Raw genomic sequence first — 25,228 nt, 5'->3', positions numbered from 1 at the left:
GCGACCAGAACTGAACACAATACTCACACTTAAGTGCAACCGCACTTGAAACATTTGAAGAATTATCCTGAAACAGCTGCCATTTTTTCCCTTTAACCTTGAAGATATTATTTTCATGTTGGGAGGTGCGAAGAGGTACATCCAAAAATTTTTTTTTCTTCATGACATCATAATGGGATGCCGACTCCAGATTTAGGCTCTGTTTATTATCTAACATTCTAATAGTAAAGTTGGCCAAATCTTTGGATACTTAAATCTGTTGGCTCCTCTCAGTTTTATCATCACAAAAACTATGTGAGGTATTTATTTATTTATTTATTTATTTATTTATTTATTTATTTACTTATTTATTGGTTAGGTTTATATACCGCCCTCCCCCGAAGGGGGATATCCATGCAGGTATGTTAGGCTGAGAGTATGTGTCTGGCCCAAGATCATCCAGCAAGCTTCCATTTGCAGATTGGGGATTCAGACCTGAGTCTCCAAAATCCTAGTCCATCTCTCTAACCACTATACCACACTGGCCTAGAAAAGTTTAACTCTACTTAGGATGGCACTGTAATAACTCTTGTCTCCTCCATAATGACGGCTAAGAAAATACTCCCTTAACATCAACCGATAAAGTAAGGCTAACTGCTCTTTTCATTATTTGTTTCCACATAAAAGACAAAATAATATTTTTTCAAATCCCAGCCAAGATTAAGCTTCCAACATGTTAGGATTGGGGTGCAATTTATAATATAGTGTCTTCCAGGCAAAGCCAAATAATGTGGAACAGAAAATTTTTTTCCCAACTGTAATTATAGTACCTTTTACTGCAGTGAAGCAATTTTGCATATAAAATGGAAAATTTTCTGAATAAATTGCCCATAAGGGACACACAGACCATGTATACATGGCAACACGAATGTGACTCCCTTTACAGTTAACACCCAATGTATGACTTATTTTTTAGTCTGGATTTAAAGAAGCATCCCTAATGGCCAAAAAGGGATCTACTGTCAAAGAGACAAAACTCTTCTGCAAGGAAGGATACTGAAAATCCAGATGGATAACATAAGTTTACTGGGGATAAGTTTGCTGAAGAAATGGCAAGCAAAAATTAATATCAAGCATATGGTGATATCTACAAAAAGGAATCAAATATTTCAAGCATCCAACTGCACTGGGCAGCATGTTACACTTTAGAAGGGATTGGGAGATAAGAATCTAAAGACACTGAGCACCAGAATAAACCATAGCTAATTGTACATATCCATTCAGGTTCCAGGCAGAGATCTACTTTTCAAATCAGGAGAAGAGGCTTTTAGAAAGCAAATAATCCAAGGCTAAAGCAGTGAAGAAGCAGGTGACATATGCCAGGAATTGGAGTTGCCTTAGGTCGATTCCCCACTCACGATTAGATGTGTGCTCGCCACTCCAAATATCCAGATTTCCTGCAGAACTCCTCACTACACCAGCACCGAACGCACATTTACCCCATTTCTGTCACACACATACCCCAGCATTCATTATTTTAGAACCTAGAAGGAAGTAGACCTTTTTGAAAAATGCGTGGTCAATCTGGAGCAGTGGGGAAGTTTTTTGGGGGGTGAATCCAGATTCGAACTACCCGCCCTTGCGAGTGACGTGGAGCCTCACATCCAATCTGGGTGCAGTGTAGCTAAAATCCACGTGGATATGTGGCGACATGGGGCAGGTTTGGAATGATTTTCTGATTTTTTGCAACACAAAGGAATGCTACGCCTCGTATCCATGAGGATACGAAAAGACAAAGCAGCACAGAAATGGGGCAATTTGTGCAGTTCTTCTGCGCATGCTCGCACAGATGTGGATCCGAAGTGCAGAAAATAAAAACATTCCCACCACAGCACAACGCAGCAGCCAATCAGGAAGCCCCTGAGCGGATCGCGCAGCAGATCCATGAACAGTGGGGAATTCAGCCTGGCTGCTGGGGTCATTTGGCTGCAGTGGAGACCATGAAATCGCACTGAAAAGGTCTCGAATCAGACCAAACCAGTTTGTTCCCACTTTCATTTTTCCAGTGGGAAATCGACCTTACTTAACTCACTGAACTAGGATTTAAACCATCCAGTTGAATAGAAAACCCTTGAGTATGAAATCCTAATGTGGGTTTGTTATTTTTATGACTGGTTGATAATATGGCATAATTTTTTTGTGGTCAAGGTCTTGATTAATGATTTAATGGCTAGATACATTTTATGGTGGATTCTGCACAGCACAAATCAGATGTCCTGAGGATGTCTTGAAAAGAACAGTCTTGCTTTTTTCTTACTTCACAGCACACACACAAAACATCCTCAGGCTGTTTTAAAAAGAACCCCTTGGACATTTTTGTCTGCATAGCAGATATTTTATTTTCCCACCTTCCACCCTCTCTTCCCCCGGTATTCATTTTCACAGCCTCTGCACCCATTTTCTACAGCTCGAGGGTCTCATTTGCTGCCTTTATTTCCCACAGAGGTGTCCTCTGCTTGCAACTCGTCTGCTTGCTATGTCCTTGTAAAATGTTTGTGAACAAGATTTGTTTCCCCTGGCAAACCCATGCATATGTCTTTTCTTTTCTTTTTTAGAGGGAGCTGTATTTATAGCTACAATGACATGGATAAGATAATTGCAGCTGTTTGGAGGACTGGTCTACCTCCCATTAAGAAGCATTGGTAGACTTGGCCACCGCATACCATCTTAGTTTTTCTGTGCAGAAAGAAAAAACCTAGACAGTCTGCAGAGACCAAACTGCACTTGGTGTGCAGTGTTTTTTTTTTTCATGTCCCCCCATGTCCCCCCATGTTCCACCCCCATGGTGCCCCCTGCCCCCCTTTCCACACTTACCTTAGTTCCTTTTCTTTTTCTAGTACTTTTTCAGGCTGAAGAAAGTGGCCTCTTCACGTTCAGGCTAACAACTGCCTGAGGAACTACGCTTCCCAGGAGACCTTGTGAGCACCAAGGTCTCCTGGGAACTGTAGTTCCTCAGCCCATTTTTTAGCCAGAACTGTAAATAGGCTGCTTTTTTCAGCCTGAAAAAGTACTAGAAGAAAATGAATTAAGGTAAATGTGGGAAGGGGACGGGGGGGTTGCCGTGGGGGGGTGCTGTGGGGGGGGGGTGGGGAGGGTTGCAAGGAAAAGGGGGAGCGGCTGGGGGGCAATTCCATTTGCCTGTCTAGTGAATTGGCATTCAATGCCAAATATTCCTGATGAAATGTCATATACTTCATTATCTATTACAATTACTGTGTCAACATTCCATGTATTCCAATGCTTAACGTTACCAACTGGTAATATTTGGGGTGCTGTGCAATAGAATTACCCCACAACTATGTTTGGTTTAGCCCTGATCACACCTAATCTTGTTGTACTTGGCAAGGATAGGAGCTGCCCTGGAGAGACATAGGTCTTTTGTGCACAGCAAAAATAAGATGTCCTGATGACCAAATGAGAATCCTGGGGAGGAAATCTGCACAGCTTTTCTCCCAAGATATCCTCAGGAGACCTTATTTAAGCTCAAGGCATTTTTTTGAAAAAACCCACTAAAATGTGAACTTTTTTTCCAGGAATCATCTTTAAAACATCTCCTGTTTGGCTGTGCGAACACAAACAGGCAGGAGATTATTTATTTATTTTACAGTTACAACTTTGGTTAAAAGTGACAGGTAAAATGGACATGATCTTTGCCCATCAGGTGTAGACACTATTAGCAAAAACCGGTGTGTGTGTGTGTGTGTGTGTGTGTGTGTGTGTGTGTGTGTGTGTGTGTGTGTGTGTGTGTGTGTGTACTGAGTTCTCTGGAATTCTGGGATAGTTTTTTTCTGTCCATCCCATTGGAACTCTTGCTCCTTTCACTAGCTCTCAGTCTTCAGAGGTGTTAGAAATCCATTGCTTTGTTTCTTATGACTGGCATACCAATGAAATGAAAGGAAAGCACAAATTGAGGAAATAGAACATTGTCTCTCGGCAGAGGGGATTGAGATAAAATTAAGATTCATGTCTCTCCTTCAGATATTTCACTAGGATTTTTTTAAATAACTTTTAAATTTTTCATTACATTTTCTTGGAAGCTCCTTCAGAACAGGGAAATCCATGTTAATCTCAAATTATGCATTAGGTGCAATTTGGTGACCCCTCAGATCTTCTTAACTTTGCACATTGTCTTGTTTCTTCAGAAGCAGATAACACCATGATGCAACTCGACTAACAACTTGAATTCATGTTTTATGCAAGTCCCAAGTAAGAATTGAAAGATCCCCCCACACAAGAAATTCAAATCTGTTCAAAATCTTATTCGATTTTGTGAGAAACCCTTTGAGGTTCTGCTTGAGCAGGAAACTCCACTTTTGTGTCATGTTCTGATTCAGTGGTTTGTTGTAGTGTAATACTAAAGGCTGAGTATGTATCCTATGAGAAAGCTCCATCTTCAAGACTGGTGACAACAGGCAGCATGGAACAGAAAGAAGATTTATTCTACTTCATGCTTCTCAAACAAAATATAGAATGGAATGTCATAGGGAGTGTCTAGTTTACACAACAAAGCAAGTTTTTAATGGATTAAGCTGGCATGGCTTCCCCACAAGAATCTCGGAGGATGCTGGCTCTAGGAGGGTATGAAAAAATTGCAGTTATTTATTTGTATTGTAGCCTGTAAAGTTTAAGACTGAGCAATCCTATTTGAAAAATAACTGAAACAAGAGGAAATATGCTGATGGAAACACAAGATAAGAGTCTCTTCTCCTGTAAATGAATTTCGCTTGTCTCCAATTACCCTTCTTTGATGGAGGGATAGATGAATATGCCCTTTCTCATTTCTCTTTGTTTCCACATGCAGTCATCATGAATGCTTTCTGCCCTTACATTTAAGCTAGTGGTATGTTGATTCATTTGTATCTTTTTATGCATTTTATTCAATTTATTTGGGATTTATATGTTCAATATGTGTCATTTACATGTAAACGAATATAATGCTGATTTACTGACACAAGAGTGTTGTATATGTTTTATAGGAATGTTGCACAAGGGAATTGAAAATGATGCAAAAATAAAGACTGATGTGTTTAATTGACACAAGGAAGAAACACATGCCACATTGGGATTTTCAAGTTTGTAAAATTCAGCTGCATTGCTAATTTATTGTAATGTATGAGTATTGGGTTAACTCAGATCAGGAATACTTCTTTAGGGACTTAGGAATTGGAATTTAGGAGAGACTTAACCAGAATTAGTAGTGATCACATATAATACAAAGTAGCGGAGGAGCAGGAGTAGTCAGTCTGTTCCAATTCTCTAATTATTCTACTTAATATCTGCAGTGGGTTTTTTATTATTTTGCTTGGGTTTTTTTTGTTCTATTGTGGGGTTTGTTTTACTTTGTTTTGGGAAGGCTTGCATTTTCTCTACCCTATTCCCTTGGTTGCCATCCTCTGCCTCCCCATCCACTTTTTATAATCTCTACCCCTTTTCATTGTTGAAATACAAATGGAAAGGCATAATATACACATTTTTATAATGTTCTAATGTTATACTGAATTGCAATTTTTAAAAAAAGAGAACCTAAAAAGCCCTTGTGGCACAGCAGAGTAAGGAAGAAAGCCTCTCCACATGTGGAAAACGTCCATGGAAAACCACTGCAGTTAGGGCCAAAGTAGACCCAATGTAGGGCCAAGATGGGAAATATCTGTTTGTGATTGCTTGTTGTTTAAGGATAATTACTAGCCCTAGGTGGTTGCTTTGAAAAAATGAGAAAGGGTCATTTGGTGAGAGCATTTAAATCTTTACTGTCAGGGCTCCTCTGTGGCTTCAGTAACTCCTCCAAACTACAACTGGCTCCACTGGTGTGAAAATACACATTCAGTTGCTTGTTCATTCACCTATGGAGAACCAATTCCAGTAACAAACATGGGAAGAAGGGTTGATTCCCCACAATCAATTAATCGCGTGATACTCAGGTGAAATATCAAGGATTCAGGAAGAACTCCCCACTGCCTGATCGATGAACAAGAATTCATCCTGGTTCTGGCGCTCATTCTCCCCCTTAACCTGCATCTTTGCCAAACCTGCTTGAAAGCACTACTTTTTCAAAAAATACATCTTCGATCCAGTTCAGAGGGGAGGATCGAGGGTCTAATCCTGGTTCAAATTTCCTGCCATGGAGTGTGACGCAAATGCCTTACAACCAATCTGCACGTGGTGCTGTTCTCGCAAGAGCACAAGAGAATGATAACCAACCAAAAACTTGGGGGATGGAGACATGATGACGTGCTGACGCCATAACGTGAGCACGTTTTTGCAGGAGAAAAAATGGTCCCGCCCCAACACGGCACGACAGCCAATCAGGAGAGACCCGCCAAGCCGATCGCGTGGTAGTGGGGATTGTTACATTTCTTGAATCCAAAATAGGCCTAGATGTCTTCACTGGAAACATGCTGCGGTGGGGAGGTTGAAACCTCGATGAAAAGGTGCAGTTTATTTTCAAACTTGGTTTGATTTAGATTGAATTTCCCAGTGGGGATTCGGCCAAGGGGTTGAATATTCTTTATCAAGCTTTGCTTTCCAATTCTTCAAATTGGCCATTGGGACTGATAATTAGCTGTTAAGATCCTAATCCTGGATCTGTGTCATCCAGTTTGAGCCGGAAAAGGGTTTAAATATAAAAGCGGAAAATGTTCCTTGATTTAATCCAAAATCCTAGAAACCAGAAGTCTATATGAACAGATTCCATGATATGATCTGTATGCTTAAATATAGTTTCCAAGAAAATTTCATCTGTAACTTGTTCTGTAAATCCATAACCCATTTAGGTACGAATATGTACCTTCCATTTGTCATTAGACTTTATCCTATAAAACCATTAAAATGGTTTAAATGTAGCCAAATGCTTTAGGATATCAAAGATGGGCTGATATATGTGAAAAAAATTGTTTTGCTGAAATGCTTTGGAAAAATGGAATTAAGATAATGGAATATTTTGCTTTCTGAGAGGATATATTTTCTTAAATTCTTAATTATACATGTGTTTATATTTTTACTTAAGCTTCGCAATGCAATGGTGAACCGGAAAACAGCAAAATTCTCCATGGAAGTGAAGAAAACAGTGGACAAGGGGGTATTGTATAGAAAATACTGTTCCAGCTCATTCTAAACTCAACTGCTGTGTAGAAAGCAAGTTTAAATAATCTGTTTGGAGTAGAAAATTATCGCTGATAAATTATTTCTTATATGCTTGTTAATCGTGAGTCAGATGTAAACATCTGCATGCTTGCATGTATACTGACTGTACATTGCTATCAATCTTGCCACAGATTATAGCTTTGCTTTTGTATTTAACTTTGCAAACTTCTCATAACAAACCTTCAGGTTTTTTCCCTCCTAAATCTAGAAGCGGGTTTTGGTGATGACAAATGACTACTATTACACAGACATCAAGGGGACTCCTTTCAGGTAGGGCTAGCTATAATAAATGGAACATTTCATCAGGCAGTTACATTTGTGCAAGCTTTGTGAGCTCATTAAAAACTCATCAGAATGGGCTGACAATAAAATATTCCTGAACAACATTGAAAAGGAGAAGGGCTTTCCAGCACGCCCTTTCAGGTTTTAAGCAGAGATGAGGGATTTTGAAAGGCAAATTCTCTGGCCATCATTCAAGCTTGTAATCCAGAAAGTGGCCCAATCTCTGCACTCCTGGGTAAAGAAGTATGTGTGTGTTCCTGTCTTCGTACTGAACTTTGTCTGCCACTGATGAGAATAAGCAGCCCTGATTGCACACAGTCTGTGTGGTATCATAGACCCCATGTACAGAGTTGTTTTAAGATGTTGAGTCTTTATGAAATCTTTTATTGAAACTCTGGGACCCAGATTTACATGGAAGAAGAGGCTTGAGATGATAATTCTGTTTTAAATTATGGATTGGATCCATTGAGTCCTGTTGGATAAATACCTCTGATGGAGAAAGCCTTCCCCAGATGAGCAAGGCTCATTCTTCTAGAAAAGATGGTTCTGTAGAATCCCATCCATTATCATCCATATGCGCTAAGCATATTTCTGATCTTCTAGCACACTAATACAACAGCAATAGTCAGCATTTTTCCATTGGATGGTTAACTAGCAGCTCATTTGATATTCATGAAGAGAGCATAAATACGCTGTACTCAGTGAAGCAGTTTGACGGTGAGCAAGTAGTCATGGTTATGACACAGACAAGTTTTAAATGAGGTGGAGTGGTAATTACCCGACATGAACACAGATGATGTGCCGCTTGGTAAATGAAAGCTACTTATTAAGTTGATTAAAATGGTTTACAAAGACTCAAGCTAATGTAACTGGTGAGTCTTTCAAAAGCCCACTGGCCAAGCAAAGTTTCATTTTCCTAAAATCCATTTTTTCTCACTTGGCTTAATAGGGTCTGCAATCTCTTAAATAGAATAGAGACAACTAGCAACAGCTGTTAACCAATCATAACTAAAGAATTCATTAGTTTTTGAAATTCTCTGGAATTAGTGCTCTTAGTCGTTAAACCATTAGTTCTTATCAAGTCACTGGAGCCAGGCTGATATACCAGACAACACGTAATTATTTCAAACAATCAGTTGCTATATGTGGAGACAGCAGCCCATCACAAGAAAAAAAAACTGTCAGAACACCCCTATTGTCACATTCTTAAATTTTCTCAGTGGCTCAGTTGGCTCCCACACTGTTAATAAGGGATCATTTTCCCCTACACATGACTTTTATTTATAAAGAGCTGTGTCCCTCTATGCCCGTGGTGGCGAACCTTCGGCACTCCAGATGTTATGGACTACAATTCCCATCAGCCCCTTCCAGCATGGCCAATTGGCCATGCTGGCAGGGGCTGATGGGAATTGTAGTCCATAACATCTGGAGTGCCGAAGGTTCGCCACCACTGCTCTATGCCAATAAGCAAAACATCACTGACTGTAGTGGAACTTCATTTTATTTTGCCGGGGAATGAATAGTTGCTGTAGCTCTAAATGTGCAAATATATGCAGCATTTTTCTGCTGGCACAACAAATATAAAAATGGCACTGAAGATGAGCAATAAATACCAAAGTACAAACAAACGGAAACAAGTCTATCCATTGTCTCTAAAGCAGAAAGTAACAACATAATTGGAAAATTGGCACTTTCCTCTATATTTTACACCCTTGCTTGTGCCACAGATTTCACGATTTGCTTTTTGTTTATCTGCACAGTTTAGGTGTCGCTCTTTCTAAAGGACACGGCAAATATTTCTTCAGAGGAAATGTTTCAATAGAAGAAGGTAATTTTTTTATATGATCACATTTTCTATAAACCACTTTAGATGTTGCACCTCAGTGGGTCAAAAGTACTTGATCTCCTGAACAATTAACATGTTGTTTTGCCATCTTGTGTACAGTTCAGACTTTCTTCACAAGAAAGGGATGGTTGACTGAACTATTTATCTCATCTCCCACATTTGACATCAGATGCATAAGATGTGTGCCTGGAAACAGATTTGGAGCCAGTGTAGATGGCCAAGATTGGGGTGATATGGTCCCTATGATTCACTCCAGGCAGCATCCTGGTTGCAGCATTCTGCCCCAACTGAAGTTTCTGAACACTTTTCAGAGGCAGCAGCTGCATGTTGAACTGTGTTACAGTAATGTAACCGAGATATAAGCAGGGCATACACCACAATAGCTACATCTTTTCTGCCCAGGAAGAAAAACACAGCTGGTTGACCTGTCAAAGCTGGTAAAATACATTCCTTGCCACAGCTGTCACCTGCTCGTCCAGCAGTAGGCTTGGGTCCAAGAGCACCCTCATGGTACAGGCTTATTCCTTCAAGGGGAGTGTGTCCCAGTCCTGAATAGGTGACACCATAAAGCCCAGATAAGACCATCCATGACAGTGTGGTGTCACATGTCCCCAAGAACACGCCATCTAGTCATGTGGGGTGGCACCGGGCACTGGCCGGGTCCTTGTGCTCTCTTGCGGTGTGGTGCCCTGTGACTCCCTCCATGCCCAGGCAGTGCTTGCTATGGGATGCCACACCACTGAAGAGGCTGGGCACAAGGACCCAACTGGCGGCTGGCAGCTCTTTCTGTGCTGGGACGTGCCCTGAAGGCACTGCAGCATTACAGGGTGCCCGTGAGGTGCTGCAGCTTTGCAAATGGTTGTAAAGACTTACTCCCACTCTTTCACCATTCTTACTCTTTTTTAGGAGTAAATAGTTGCAAATAGCGGAACATCTGAGTAAGGAAGACTTGGAGGATCGGGCTCAGAAGGCTCCTGCTTTATTTTTTCCTCTTTTGTTTCTTGCAAGCCTTCAATAGGCTTCAAACGAAATAGTGATGGGAAAGGAAACTTTGCTTTTTAACCCACAAGAGGGTGCTGGAATAAGGGGTGGGATGGGGGAGGCTTATGGGCCGCTTTGAACCAAACAGCCTGGGGGAGGGGATTGTCCAGGGGGAGAACAGAATATTGTGGTTTAATAAAAATAATATAATAATAGCATTTAATAATAGTATTAAAATCTTGATGTCCAGGAAGAAGTTCGGATTCATACTCTGCTTTTCTCAATCTCAAGGAATCTTGAAGTGGCTTGCAAACTCTTTCCCAGCATAAAATGCCACACTGACTATCAATACAAAGAGTAGAACTGCGGGGCCTTCCTGAGAGGGAGATCTCCAGGCGCCCCCAGGGGGCTGGCAATCCACTGTGGGGGTGGGGGACTCCCCCAAGTGTCCACAAGGGGAGTGAGGTCAAGGCTTGTAAGGCAGCGGAGGGACAGAAAATCTAGGGAAAATGGAGTGGGGAGGGGACAGAAACTCAGATTTTGCCCTGGGCTCCATTTTTCCTAGATATGCCTCTGCCATCCATCGTAGCACTTCTGTCTTGTCGGGAGTAAACTTCAGATTATTAACCTATATCCCTTCCAAAAACTGCCATTATGGGTATGCTGTAAAAAAAATTAAATTCATTTTTAATTTTAGCTTTACACCTTGCCCATCCCAAAAGGGCTCAGGGCAACAATAACATGTTAAACCTACATTACAGGTAAAAATTATAATTTTAAAAATACTCACCATAACTTTAAAGATAGCCCAAAGGCAGGACCTGTCTGTGAAAAACCCACCTTTATTAATATACTAGCAGGGCCCAGCCACGCATTGCTGTGGCAATTGTCCTTCTCATCACAGTCCGCAACCCACACAGATGTCCATGCAGGTCCAATGATCTGCAGCATAGCCTTTTGGGGTGGTCAAATGGAATCCCTCTTTCCCTTTTCAATTCACATTGTTATATGGTGGTGTCTTGTTTTTTTAGTATAAGGTAACCCTTTCCATTCCACAACGGAACTGTCCAGAGTGCGAATCCCGCTGTCCATGAGGCTGGTTGACACGCACAGTCCGGGCTTCTGGAGCACTTGCACTTGTGCTCAACCTGGCAGGGGTGTGTGGCCTCATGGGGAGACTGCTGCAGACAGGCCTGGGCACCATTTTGCCCCAGGCTCTGGTTCTCTTTCCTCTGTCTTGCTTTCCCCTGCAATGGTGGGAAACGAGGGGGCTGTCAAAGCCTTGCAGAAGCCTCGCTCTAGCTGCTATGGCAGGGGGAATGAGGAGCAGGGTGCAGAAATCCCCTGCCCACCTCCATCAGAGATCCTGTGGGGCCTCAGATGGAGGTAGGTAGGGGAAGCTGGCTGCTGTATTTCCCACCTTAGACTTATACTCGAGTCAATACGTTTTCCCAGTTTTTTGGGGCAAAATTAGGTGCCTCGACTTATATTCGGGTCGACTTATACTTGAGTATATACGGTACTTTCTCTGAATCCCCAGGTCTCATTAACAAAGGAGGCCTCTAGCTTCTTCCGTTGCTGAGATGTGCCTTCTTCTTTAGGTCTCTGAATGAAAGAGTTTATTGCACTCCCTTGTCTCACTTTGTACCACTGTTGCATCTCTTTTTGTCTTCTTTCTTATTTCCATCTGCTTACCTTTTGATTTTCCTCACAGTCACTTCTTGCCATAATAATTGCTTCATAACTACTGCTTACCCTGTGATGTCCAACACAAATCACTCTCAAATACCAGCTTTTTTCATACCATCTTTAGTGAGGCTTGTACAGGTGTCTTCCACTGTCTGATGTATGTGATCATATATATTTAATGATCATTGCTTACCTAGATTTAACCAAACAATCTCCTTCATTCTTGTGCATTTGTGAGCACAAGTGAAAATACAATTTGTTATGATTCATTATGCTGTATAAAACTAATATATTTTGATTTAAAAGAAAAAAATGACAATCATGACTTGTATATGACTACTTCTGCTTAATGACCTCCAAAATAACCCTTTGCCATTTATTCTTGTTTCAGGGTTGCATGATTTAGAGCAGCCTGATGTATCTTTGGCAGATGAATGGTAAGCGTTTGATGAAGCGTGTCCAGGGCTGGAGTATACCCCTTTTCGTCATGGTAGTCATGCCTAGCTCCTCATATGGAAAGACAAAAGGAGATCATGCTTACTAATCTGTGGTACAGCTATTTTTAACCACTTTGTGTTCTTAGGTCATATTGCAATACCGACTTGCATCCTGAGCACCGCCAGATGAGTCAGTTGGCAGCTATTAAAAACTACCTCACAGGAAAAGAGCCATTGCTTCAGTGTAAGTATACTGCATTTAAGTGTTAATTTGAATCTGGTTTGCAGACATCCACACAAATAAACACATTGTATTTGCCTTTTGGGGAATTGAATATAGCCTATTTGTGTTTTCCCAGTGCACCAAAATGTGCATAATTAATAGCTCTACTCTGACAGCTGATGTAACAAAGCAGCTGAAAGAAAGCTATGAAGCAAATAATTCCTGGTTTGGATCTTGCATCAGCCTCTCATCCTCTTTCTGTTCCCCATCTAGCAGCACTGTAAATGTGTAAAGTGCCATCAAGTCGCAGCCAACCTACGGCAACCCAGTAGGGTTTTGGAGGCTAGAGGTGATTTGCCTTCATCTGCATCAAAACGCTGGTATTCCTTGGTGGTCTCTAAGTATTGGCCAGAGCTGACCCTGCTAAACTTCTGAGATCTGACAAGATCAGGCTAGTCTGGGCCATCCAGATCAGGGCTGATATCTATCTAGTGTGTGTCAATCTCATTCCTTCTAAGGAGCTGGTGTTCTCTTATTCTTTTTTCACACAAGCCAGTGATGGTAGTTTAGGCAGAGAGAGAATGACTGGCTCAAGATCAGCTAATAAGCTTGTTAACCGACAGGGGATATGAACCTGGCTTTCTCTACTCTGACCCTTTAACCACCATACTACAATGGCTCTGATAATAATATTTAACCTACCATACCAGATTTTTAAAAAAGATTGCAACATAATAATATATGTGAGGTACTTTAAATATTCAAAAGCACTATATAAGTCCTAAGCATTGTTACACTGAGTTTGTACAATATAGACAAGTCAATGGTGTATCAACACAATACCGTATGTATGTATATGTATGTGTTTGTGTGTGTGTGTGTGTGTGTGTGTGTGTGTACCGTCAAGTCTCAACCAACTTATGGTGACCACAGCATTTTTTCAAGGAATGTGAGAAATCAGTGGGGATTGTCATTGCCTTCCTCTGCAGTATTTGTTGTTGGTCCCAAGTGGAAGAACCTCTGGTTGCTTGCAGAAGGTCCCAAGTCCAATTACCAGCATCTTCAGTTAAAAGGACCAGGTAGTAGATAACCTCTGCTTGAAGACACTGGAGAGTTGCTGCCAGTCTGAGTAGACAAAAAGGACCTTGATTGACCAATGATCTCATTCAGTATAAGGCAGCTTCTTGTGTGTTGCAAGTGTTTTTCCCATCCCTGTTCAGCTTTCAAGATCTTATGAGATCAGACTATACCATACCATTCCACATCAATACAACGCCATACCCCACAATAAAATAAAAAGACATTGATCTTAGGGTACATAGTAAAACCTTTATTAAAGAAATTAGAAAGGACACTTAGATTGATTCAGTGATAGAAAACAGAATAGGCTTCAGAACAACCCTGCATGAGTAACTGAGGCAATTCCATGTTGGCAATGAAAGGGCACCGTGTGGGAGCGGGAAGGATGGTCGATATTAGTCCATATTCTAGAATGTAGATATTATGTATTAGGTATTGACTAAAATATAGCATGGAAGCATGGAACTCTTACAAGATTTAATATATGGCATTTAGACAACGCTAGCTCCTGTTTACAAAAGAGTAGTACTAGCTTTGGTATCCAGAACAAGAACAACGGTCATCACCTCTAAATCAAAATGAAATGGGTGAGATTTTCCATCTCTTGCATTCTTAAAATTTCTTCTGGTGTCAGAGTCCTCAGTGAAATGTCTGATTTGTGACAATGGACCTGGAGAATCTTTGGCAATATTCCATAGTATACTTGATTCCAAAAGAGGCTTTGTGCGTGGTTTTTATCAATGCTTTAAAACATTACAGGTGATAAAGAATTAATACAAGAAGTGCTGTTTGATGCAGTAGTGAGTGCACCAATAGAAGCTTATTGGACCAGTCTTGCACTAAACAAATCAGAGTAAGTAAAAACAAAGTTGCTTATTATTTTAACAAACTTATGCATAGTTTGGTTTTTTAAAAAATAGTCAGTGTTCTTTGTAGTAAATCAGTGCACAGGAAGAGCAATCCGGGGGGGGGCACCCCCCTGGATTTGGTGTGGGCTTCTGGTGGCATAAGTGCCCTTTCCGGGGCACTTACATTGGTGGAGGGACAAATCCACCAGTTTGCAGCCACTGCAGTGCCCTGTACCAGTGCTTGCATTTCATCCCCAGCAACGCAGGCATTTTGGAGGTGTTCTAGGGCATTTTGGGGGGCAGGACTGACCTCAGTCAGTCTCCAGACACCTTTCAGCCCCCGTTATCTCAGTGGAGCTGCTGGCAGAGATATGCTGCGATTCTTGCGGCATATCTCTATTCTCTCCTATAGGAGAGTTGGAGGTTTTTTGTTTTTAAAAAAATCTTTTTCAGGCTTCCTGCACTGCGGGAAAGGCCCATGAAGCAGGCAGAGCAGTTCTGAAGCAGCACCATCCCTGTCCACCTAAGCTTTGAATTCTGCCATAAACCACATTGCATTAAAATCAGTTTTGAAAAGAATAAAGGGGAAGGGAAAACACCAGTGGTGGGATTCTAGATTTTTAACAGCCGATTTGGCCCGGCCCCCCTGCCATGCCCATTCTTCCCTGCCATCGCCCACTTAACTGGCTGTACCCCCTTTTCCACATTGGGCAGGGGGAGGGAAAGCGGCAGCTGTGGCTTTGCACGAAGGGGCCACACGCCTGGACTGGAGTCCTGCTGGAGGTTGCCCAGGCCTCCCAGCCACTGCCCTAGCCCAAGAAAGCCACAATGGTGCAGCCAGGAGGCCTATGCAACCTCCAGCTGGCCTTCAGCCCTGGGGCATGCCCCGCTGGAGGTTGCCCAGGCCCCCCGGATGCACTGCAGTGGCCTTCTTGGGCTAGGACAGCAACTGGGCAACTTCTGTGAGGAGGAAGGAAGCCCCAGCCACCACCACCCCTCAAAGTCCAAGGCCCTTGGCTGGGGACTGTCTGGGGCTTCCTCACCATGTGGAGGTTGCCCAGCTGGCCAGGGGATGAGGCCCAGCCAGCCTGGCAGCCTCCGAGTGCAGGCAGGAAGCCCCAGACAGCAACCCTTGGCTGAGGGCTCCCAGAGGCTTGCTTCCCACGTGGAGGCTGCCCGGCTGGCTGGGAAACGAGCTGTGGATCCTCACTTCCCAGCCAGCCAGACTGCCTCTGAGTGCAGGGAGGAAGCCCCAGACAGCAGCCCTTAGCTGAGGGCTGCCAGAGACTTCCTCCCTGCATGGAGGCTGCCCAACTGGCTGGGAAATGAGGCAAGGATCCTCGCCTCCCAGCCCACTGGGCTGCCTCCCAGTGCAGGGAGGAAGCCCCAGACAGCCAGTTCAGTGAACTAGCTATAATTTTAGCTACCGGTTCTAGTGAACCAGTCCGAACCAGCTGAATCCCACCTCTGGAAAAGACCCATTAATGGGAATTAAAACATATTTTTAAAAACTATATAGAGAACAAACTAATCTAAATACAATTTTTGAATAGGAGGAGGAGAGAAAACCAAAATTTTGGAGTGGGACTTATTCCCAAATAAGCATGCAGTGGATTTGATCAGAATGAAGGGATCTAGCACATTAAAAGTGAGCTATATACAGTTGTGTCTTACCAATTCTAGGACTTTTTTGCATTCTCATTTTCCTTGCTTCTAAATTCCTGGGGTTCTGAGGAGGGATGGTTCAGTTGGGGAGAGATGGTTCAGTTCTGTTTGTGTTTTTCATTTTGATTCGATATGCTTTAAATTTCATGTATCTCTCTGCAGATTTAACTGCAGATTTTTATGCTGAACTTAAAGCTGGCTGATATTGAATAGACCACAAGAAGGAACAAAACATGTGTGGAACTGATCCCACCCCCCACCCCAAAGAAACAGAAACATGCAAAGGAGGAAAATGAGAATGTGGAAAGTCCCTGCATTGATTGTATGGTTGGGAAAATATTTTAATTAGAGTAGGTTGACTAATCTGTTAATTAAATCATAGCATTGCTACTATACCTTCATTCTTTTTGTGGTTATAAGATGACCACATACCATTTACTGTCTAGAAATACATTTGTTTCTGTCTTTCAGAAATTCAGACAAGGGAGTAGAAGTTGCTTTTCTCGGAACTCGAACAGGTTTTTCTCGTGTCAATTTGTTTGTGGGTCCAGAACAGCTAACTAACCAGTAAGTCATATGCTATGCAATATTAGAAAACAGGAAGAACAGAAAGTTGGCCATAACAACAAAACAGTCCCCGATTTCCCCCAACTTTCTATATTCAAACTCAGGTTTTCTGTATTGTAGCATTTAAAAGTGTTTTGGTGTGTCTTGTGTGGTTAGGAGCGTACTGTTCCAGTTAGATACTTGATCGTGTTCTTATCTTTTGGGTGAAAGGAGGCAATTTGACCTTATTAAAAGCAGTGGTCATTTATCTAGTCTAATAAAATGTACCCTTCTTAGCATAAGTGATTAGCAGATATCTAAGAACCAAAACACATACCTTAGGTAAACTTCTGCCTAGATTTTTGTTTTACTCTTGCCCACAGTTCCATAGTTGAAGAACTCTGAATAATAATTACCTAGCTTCTAAGACTGTTGGACAAACAATTTAAGCATTATAAAGTACATTAATACTATCTGATATTGTATAAGCAAGGCAAGTGATATTCATTTGGGACTTAGCTTGAGTGTCTGCGCAACATGTAATTCCAGGTCAAGCTGATCCAAAACAGTGGATGTATGACTGCTACAATAAATTGACATACTACATGGTCTACAGAAAGCAACTCTGCATTTTTTTCATTTTAGGCGAATGTTTATTCAACAGCACCAATCCAGAACAATTATCCAGTTTAAAATAAGATTTTAATTCAGAAAGTCCAGGATCTAAAGAGTTACTTTAGCTGTGTCTGAATGCCAGAGGGATTTCCCCCTTGAACATTATGCCGTATCACAAACAAATGTTCACTGTCACATTATGAATGTCAGTTATCGTGTGAAGTGTATTCTTAGAAAGGAAGAACGGGAAACAAGTTTAGAATCATGCTAGTAATGAGTTGTTCTATACCATCTTAGAAAAGACATGATTTTCTTGATGAATTGTATGTGATTCATTAAGAAACTGTAAACATATTATATTTCCTTCTGTTTCAAGAGACTTCTTGACAGCTGAAGACAAGGAGAATATTTTCAATGCTGATCACTTTCCACTTTGGTACAGAAGAGCTGCTGAACAGATTCCAGGAAGCTTTGTATACTCCATCCCATTCAGTACAGGTTTGTCACTAGTTATGCTGTAACTCTCAGATGCTACATAACTTTTTTTTTTAAAAAAAGGAGCTCCTGGTCAAACAAAATTTGGTACCCAGTATTTTTCACATCATATTATTTAAATTACAGGTGACCAGAGTTTGTGTGATAACTCCAGTAATTATTTTTAATTTCAAAATATACTAAAACATGAAATGTGTATCTATATGTGCATAGAACATCACTAGGTAGTAATTTGAAGACTAGAAAGTTGGACTTAAGAGGAATTAGAGATACCTAGTTCTGTGCTTTTAAAACCTTGTGAAAGTGGCTACAAATTTAAGTACAAATTGCTGGAATATATAAGGAAGCTATTAGACTACAATCACAGCAAGTTCATGGAATCAGGATAAATTCAAGGAATAAACCATCAGCAAAATAGTGGGGAATGAAAAAGTGGTTCCTTTGTTGCCAATAACAGATAGTAAACCTGCTTGTGAGCTTTTGTTTGAGTCTTGTCTTATTGTGTCACCTGGTCAGTCCCTTTGCAGTCCAATTACTTTGTTGGTGTGACTGGTGATCTGAAAGTTTCCTGCTTTGGTCACAACATGGTGACAGCACATACGTTTATATCCTGTCTGTGCACCCTATAGTTTCATGCTGATTCAAGTTCTATCAGGAGCCTTCGGGTCAAAGCAATCAAGTGGCTGAAAGGATTCATGACTGGATTTTCCCAGCATTTAAAAAAAAAACTGGCTAAGAATTTGAATTGGATCCACGTGACAAAGGAAGAAGGGGAAGCCACCTATTCCCATTGGTGTGGTTTCACCAGTCAAAATATGTGCACGCGGGCGCACACGCTGTTGTTAGCCCTCAAAGGAAAAAGCTCAGACAGCTCATCTGCCTGTCTTTTCTTCCACTGAGATTTAACAGTAGTACAAGGAGTGATTTCAATCAGCACAACAACATGAGGGAGTTAAAGCTTCCTCTTCTACCCCTACGTGGTCTTAATCCCAATCAAACGGTCCTTATTTCTCTAACCTTGTACTGAGAAGACTCTGGGGCCTTTGCTCTTTATCATCCTCTATTGTAAGAGCCCTTCATCATTTCTTATAATGGCTTATACTGAAAAGGAATCTTGAGTTGAATAATATTTCATTCCTTTAATTTGCAGAAACTGCAAACAAAAGCAACGTGGTGACAGCAAGCACTGCCATTCAACTTCTAGATGACAGAAAATCCCCAGTGGTTGCAGGTAGAATTGTTGCTGCTTGTTTATACTAATATTATAAAGAGGCTTTGCTTTTTTCCCTGCCACTTAGACTCCCTATAAAAATTCTTATTTGAAGTCTGTTTTGGAAGAAAGTTCAATAAAGTGCAACATAATGATCTAATGTCTGGGTCACTGCAGGCCTTCTCCTTAAAATGCTTGACTCTAAGGGCCTTCGACTCAGAAAATATTTTAATAAGTTGATGGGGGTGGTGTAAGTTAGTATAATCAACCCAGTAATTATAAAAACAAAAATTTCATTGTGGGGAACTTGTGAAATCTCAAATCTTTCTTATTACATGTTTTTATGGACATGAGCATAGTCGCATGAGTCATTCATATCTCTGTTTGAAGTTAGGTAACTATCTAACATGAGAAAAATAATTTGTGCACTTATTTTGGCAAGAAGACTTATCAACAATAGCACCCGAAAAGCACAAAGCAATGCTTCAGATGTTGGATTTTTTCAATATGCTACTTGCTTGCTATATATATATAATGTGCTTTTAAAAATGAGGCACGACTCATTCTAAGATGACTATTTGATATAAGTACGTTTCTTTTTATGATGGTTTTCTCCAACTGCAAAAGTGGTCATTTATCAGTCACTGAACACTGAAAACCATGGGGCCAAGGGAAAGATCTGTCTCTCATCAAACGTTGGTTCAGTAAACATTAACAATTAAAGCATGCACATTCTTGTTGGCCCCTATGATTGCCAGCTTTGGCATGGGAGATTTTTGTGTTTTGGGAGGCAATGCCTGGAGATGGGTGAGTTTGTGGAGAGAACCAGCTCAATGGAGATGTGACATCATACAGTTCACCCTCTGAAGCTACTGTTTCTTACAGGGGAACTGATCCCGGTAGCCCAGAGATCAGCTGTAATTCCAGGAAAACACCAGGTTCCACCTGCAGACTGACAACCCTATTGGTTCCTGACATGTGTTGCATTCTTCCTATGTTGTATGTAGATTTAGCCCAATGACAAAAAAAATGAAGGTAGCAGCATAAACCAGTGGTGGTAGAATCTTTTTTCCTCAAATACCAGCAAAAAAGATAGGGGAAAGAATATTACTAGCTGTTGGCTCTGTGCCAGCTACAAAGTTGTTTAATTATAAGTACTGAAAAGAGGTTACTTTGGGTAATTCTTCCTGTTTCTACCATGCCTTTGATTTTTGAAGTTGTTTCCTGCACCTACAACATGGCGTTTTCATTAAAGCATCCATCAGTCAGTCTGATTCCTGAATCTGCATGTCTCTCCACTCCGACTCAATTCCTCAACCCAAACCCTTTCTGAAGACTTCTTCCTGCTTTTATAGCAGACAGCATGCCCTATCTGTGGCTACCAGCTTTAGCCGTACAGCCCAGCCAATCAGGTTGCGCTCTGGCTGTTACTGTGGTGTTTTGTTCTGGCTAACTGCACCATAAACCCCATAGAAGCCTAATCCGTCACACATAGCCCCACACCAGCTTCACAACTACAGTCTGCCCCTCCCAATAGGGTTGGGCTGTAAATTATCTATTTTGAGTCTGCATTTACATATTATAAACAATTAAATACCAAACTTCATTGATTAAGAAACACAGTTTGAAAAACAATACACAACTGCACAAAAGAAATGTTGTGTGATAGATGAATGGTTGAAACCTTGATGACATCCTGGAAAATATGGCCCTGTACAGCTGTTTCCAGTCTGCTCAATGAAAAACAAGACAGTTAAAGGTCACCATCCCTGTCATCCTTCTCAAGCTCTGTGTTGCAAGGCTTGAAAATTATAATGCAGTCCTTAGCAGGGGTTATACCCCTCTAAACCCATTGACTCCAATTGTCATCAAAGGGTATAACTCTGTTTAGGATTACAAAATGAGGCTTGGTATATTCTGACTACAGTAACCAAAGGATAGAAAAAGGACGTGAGTTCACAAAGTTTGCAGACACCTTGGTCTTCCCAACCCAGTCTGCAGCCCCATCTGCATAGTCTACCATCTAGATATCCAGCATTTTGTAGGTACGCACATATGCACATACACTTGGTTTCTAATATATAGACTTCTTGCAACAGTAATTGCTGAAGTCCCAAATCAAGGTTATTCTGTTGACCCACCCCAGGTTATCTGTTGACCCACCCCAGCTAAAAATTTTAGTTTTAGATCATGCCCACAGAAATATTTCTTTTTTTGCCTTCATGGTTTTCTACATTGGTGGAGTTGCCAATCCAGCTTATTTTTAAACCACAATTCTGCCTCATTTTGTGATCCACTTTGGACTTTTTCACAGCACATATTTCCTGAATTTATGTGTTCCTATTGGGTGCCCTTATAGCACAGACTGAATTTGCGTGTTCCTATTGGGTGCCCTTATAGCACAGACTGAATTACAAATGCAAGTTGAATAAAATTGCATTTTTGCTGTTTATACAAATGGCTTAGATAGGCACACCACAGATTGCAGAAGTGAAAGGGAAAATTAGGATGGTTTTCACCTGGTTTGTGATTATCATAAAATCATAGAATCATGGAGTTGGAAGAGACCACAAGGGCCATCAAGTCCAACCCCTAGCCATGCAGGAACCCACAATCAAAGCACTCCTGACAAATGTTCATCCAACCTCTGTTTAAAAAAACCTTCAAAGAAGGAGATTCCATCACACTCCAAGGCAGTGAATTCCACTGTCCAACAGCCCTGACAGGAAGTTCTTCCTAATGTTTAAGTGGAATCTCTTTTCCTTCACTTTGAATCAATTACTCCATGTCCTAGTCTCTGAGGCAGCAGAAAACAAGCTTGCTCTCTCTTCGACATGACATTCCTTCAAATATTTAAGCATAGCTATCATGTTCACCCTTAACCTTCACTTCTCCAGACTAAACATCCCTAAGTCTCTCTTCGTAGGGCATGAATTCCAGACCTTTTACCATTTTGGTTGCCCTCTGGACACGTTCTAGCTTGTCAATATCCTTCTTAAATTGTGGTGCCCAGAACTGAACACAGTACTCTAGGTGAGGTCTGACCAATGCAGAGTAGAGTGGTACAAATGTTTCCCTTGATCTAGACACTATTCTCTTATTGATGCATCCCAGAATTGCATTGGCTGCCATAGCACACTGCTGACTCATGTTCAGTTTGTGGTCCGCTAAGACTCCCAGATCCCTTTTACATGTACTGTTGTCAAGTCAGGTGTCACCCATCCTATATCTATGCATTTCATTTTTTTCTGCCTAAGTGTAGAATCTTACATTTATCTTTGTTGAAATTCATTTTGCAAGTTTTGCAAGTTTGCAATTTAGAATAAATATATGGAGGAGTTAACAGACCTCACAACAACCTGAGACTAACATTATATTGAGGTTAAAATTAGGATCATTTTTAATTTGTGTAGGAAAATAAATTATGATAGTTATGGGACTCTTGTACCTAATGCTTATCTAACATTTCACAATGGGCATAAGTAACTTCATACTGCCTGAAAGTGAGACATCTTGTAGAGCATTGGATGCCACTGAGCACTGCATTTTGGCAGATGCTGCTGTTATCTTTCAAGCGAGCTGATTATATGCTGACCATCTGGTTTGAATGTCACAGAGCACTCCCCTTTCATAATGGAAAAGGTTACAGCGGAAAATAGTTTATTATTAAATAAACTGGCTTGTGAGAACAACAGGTGCTTTCACCACGATGTCAGTTACTTAAAATGGTCTTCTGAATTGTCTGCAACAATTTAGTATAGTGAAGATATGAAGAGGCTAAAAGTCAGGTTGAAAACAGGGTGACAGGAATGTATTAGGAGTAGCACGTGGCTGAACTGTATAACTGAAGTTTTCATTCATACTCAAGTACACTACATCCACATATACCATTTGATAGAAAACTCATTGCAGCCCGAGTTAAAGAATTGAGCACCTATAAGAAAACCCATAACGACAAACACACAAATAACAGAAATGAATATAATAACCTATTTCTTCACTAGGGTTGAGACAACATTTCAAAAGTTTCTGATGTTATTTGAACATCCCTATTTTGATATAATTTATGCTTTGAGGGATGAGATTGTCTTTATTTTCTCATTAGTGAAATACAATGCACATTATTTCACATTAGAAAATACACTTCACACTAAATTTTTACGATTAACATTAATGTATTTTCATTGCTTTTGTGAATATATTGGATGTAAAACATATAAATAATGGAAAAACATCTAAAATGGTGATAAATAACTAAAGGATCCTTATAAGAATAAAAATTAGATAATCTGAAATGAACGGTGTCAATAAGCAATGAGTGAGTCTCAAAAATTGCTATATTGGTTCATCCCTATTCTACATGAAAAGAATATTCAACAGTCTATCCTACCTCGAAAGTACATAAATTTTCCACCTCAGATTTTAGAAAGCTGCTTTCCAATATATATTTTAATGAAAGACCAAAAAAGAATTCATGCAGATAAATTTGTGATTTTTAATAACAGATGTACACATCAGAGCTTTAGAAATGAAGGGAGTTTCTGCAGGAACTCTTGTAATTCAGTGTACAGCAAGTAGCTAAAAATAATCTGTAATACATTTGAAAATTACTCACAAACAATTGTGGAAGATAATTTGTGGTCCTCATGGAATATATTTCAAATGGTGCCTTTCATCTGTTTTCTACAGTTGAGCATTAAATATCTCACATTGCAAAATGGTAACTTTGCATTTCTTAATTTAAATGATTAGATTTAGATTTCCTCCATGGAATGTCTTCTGACAAATGAAACGTTAGTAAACATCACTGAAGAAAATGGTTATTTGTGGTGGTGTCCGCAGTTTGAAACGATAAATATACAGTTTCTTTTCTGGAGCATATTTGGTGTTTCTTAATGTGTAGAAGTTTTAACATGTGACAAGTCAAAAAATAGGTTATACCCAAAATTGGAGTTTCAATGTGGCCAAATCTGTGGGCACTCTAGAGATTGGAGCCATGAACAAACTAGAAGACTGAAAGAACCACACGCTGTACAGACCCGAGATGAATAAGGCAGCTTTTATTGTTGTTATTATCCCAAGGGGCAATGTATAATACAGCCCTTTCACTGGTAAGATCATGTCAAAGCAAAATACCCCCCTTCCCAAAAAAATATTGCTCAACTAACCTCAAGGATATCTGCCTCTCATTCGTATGACCAATATGGATGCCTTTTGGCCTGGAAGGAGATCCCTTTGAAAATCACTTGTATGAGTTGATTCATAGCAACAAATAATAATAGGGCATCATATGCCTGAGGAAGAGATGTGTGAAACAATAAAAATTACTTGTGGCTCTAACAGTACTTTGCAGGGGCAAAGGTAGTTGCCCTGTGCAAACACCATGTCATTAGTAATTCATGGAGTGATGCAGTGGTGGGATTCAAATAATTTAACAACCGGTTCCAGTGGTGGGATTCAAATAATTTAACAACTGGTTGTTTACAAGCACCATTTTAACAACCGGTTCTGCCGAAGTGGTGCGAACCTGCTGAATCCCACCGCTGGGGTGATGTCATGTCATGATGTTTACTAGGCAGACTATGGTGGATTCAGAAGTATAATGGGTTGACAAAGGAAAATATCCCAGTTTGGGGAAGTACTTTGCTTGAGTCCCTTCCCCAAATGGGATTGGCCCATTATATTTCCTTCAACCCGGGTTTTTTAAAAATGGCCAAAATTGCTATCTTTTTGCAAAATCCTGGGTTGAACCCACTCCTAAGCGAATGGCTCAGGTGCCCAACTGCTTTATTTTTCTTGCCCACCACCCGTTCTCCCACCTTGTGTCATGTCAGTTTTATTTCTGCTGAGCTGCCAGGCAGCAACTTTGAGTGCCATTCCACCCAAATGTGTACAGGAATGGATTCACATTGCGAGTAATGGCCCCATTTTCTTTCCTCAAAGCATATAGCTAGGCAGATGCACACCTTTGGATCAATTTCAGCTGACCTTTATTAGGTATATCAGTAAAAATAAAACAAAATACAGGACAGAGCAGGTGTCAAAATTGGACATAAAATTGGTCAAAGCACGTAAGGTTGGTACAGAAGAGGTGATCGAGTTTCCATTATGTCTTTGACTTGAACACTCACA

At 40.7% G+C, this 25,228-nt stretch overlaps 1 protein-coding gene across 5 annotated transcripts in view; it reads left to right on the top strand.

The window, feature by feature from the left end:
* Window positions 1-25,228, top strand: part of CACNA2D3 (calcium voltage-gated channel auxiliary subunit alpha2delta 3) — a 707,732-nt gene that overhangs the window by 572,889 nt on the left and 109,615 nt on the right. For all 5 annotated transcript variants that reach the window (XM_048490851.1, XM_048490852.1, XM_048490850.1 and 2 more), the window contains 9 exons: window positions 7,043-7,114; window positions 7,388-7,449; window positions 9,222-9,289; window positions 12,369-12,414; window positions 12,561-12,658; window positions 14,477-14,570; window positions 16,702-16,797; window positions 17,768-17,889; window positions 19,037-19,117. In XM_048490851.1, coding sequence (XP_048346808.1) covers window positions 7,043-7,114; window positions 7,388-7,449; window positions 9,222-9,289; window positions 12,369-12,414; window positions 12,561-12,658; window positions 14,477-14,570; window positions 16,702-16,797; window positions 17,768-17,889; window positions 19,037-19,117 — 739 coding nt within the window. The remainder of the gene's footprint in view (window positions 1-7,042; window positions 7,115-7,387; window positions 7,450-9,221; window positions 9,290-12,368; window positions 12,415-12,560; window positions 12,659-14,476; window positions 14,571-16,701; window positions 16,798-17,767; window positions 17,890-19,036; window positions 19,118-25,228) is intronic.

This window comes from Sphaerodactylus townsendi, linkage group LG03 (assembly GCF_021028975.2).
Source record: "Sphaerodactylus townsendi isolate TG3544 linkage group LG03, MPM_Stown_v2.3, whole genome shotgun sequence".
NCBI classification, from domain to species: Eukaryota; Metazoa; Chordata; class Lepidosauria; order Squamata; family Sphaerodactylidae; genus Sphaerodactylus; species Sphaerodactylus townsendi.
The sequence above is the reverse complement of the archived record's forward strand: the minus strand, read 5'-3'. Positions and strand labels throughout refer to the sequence as shown.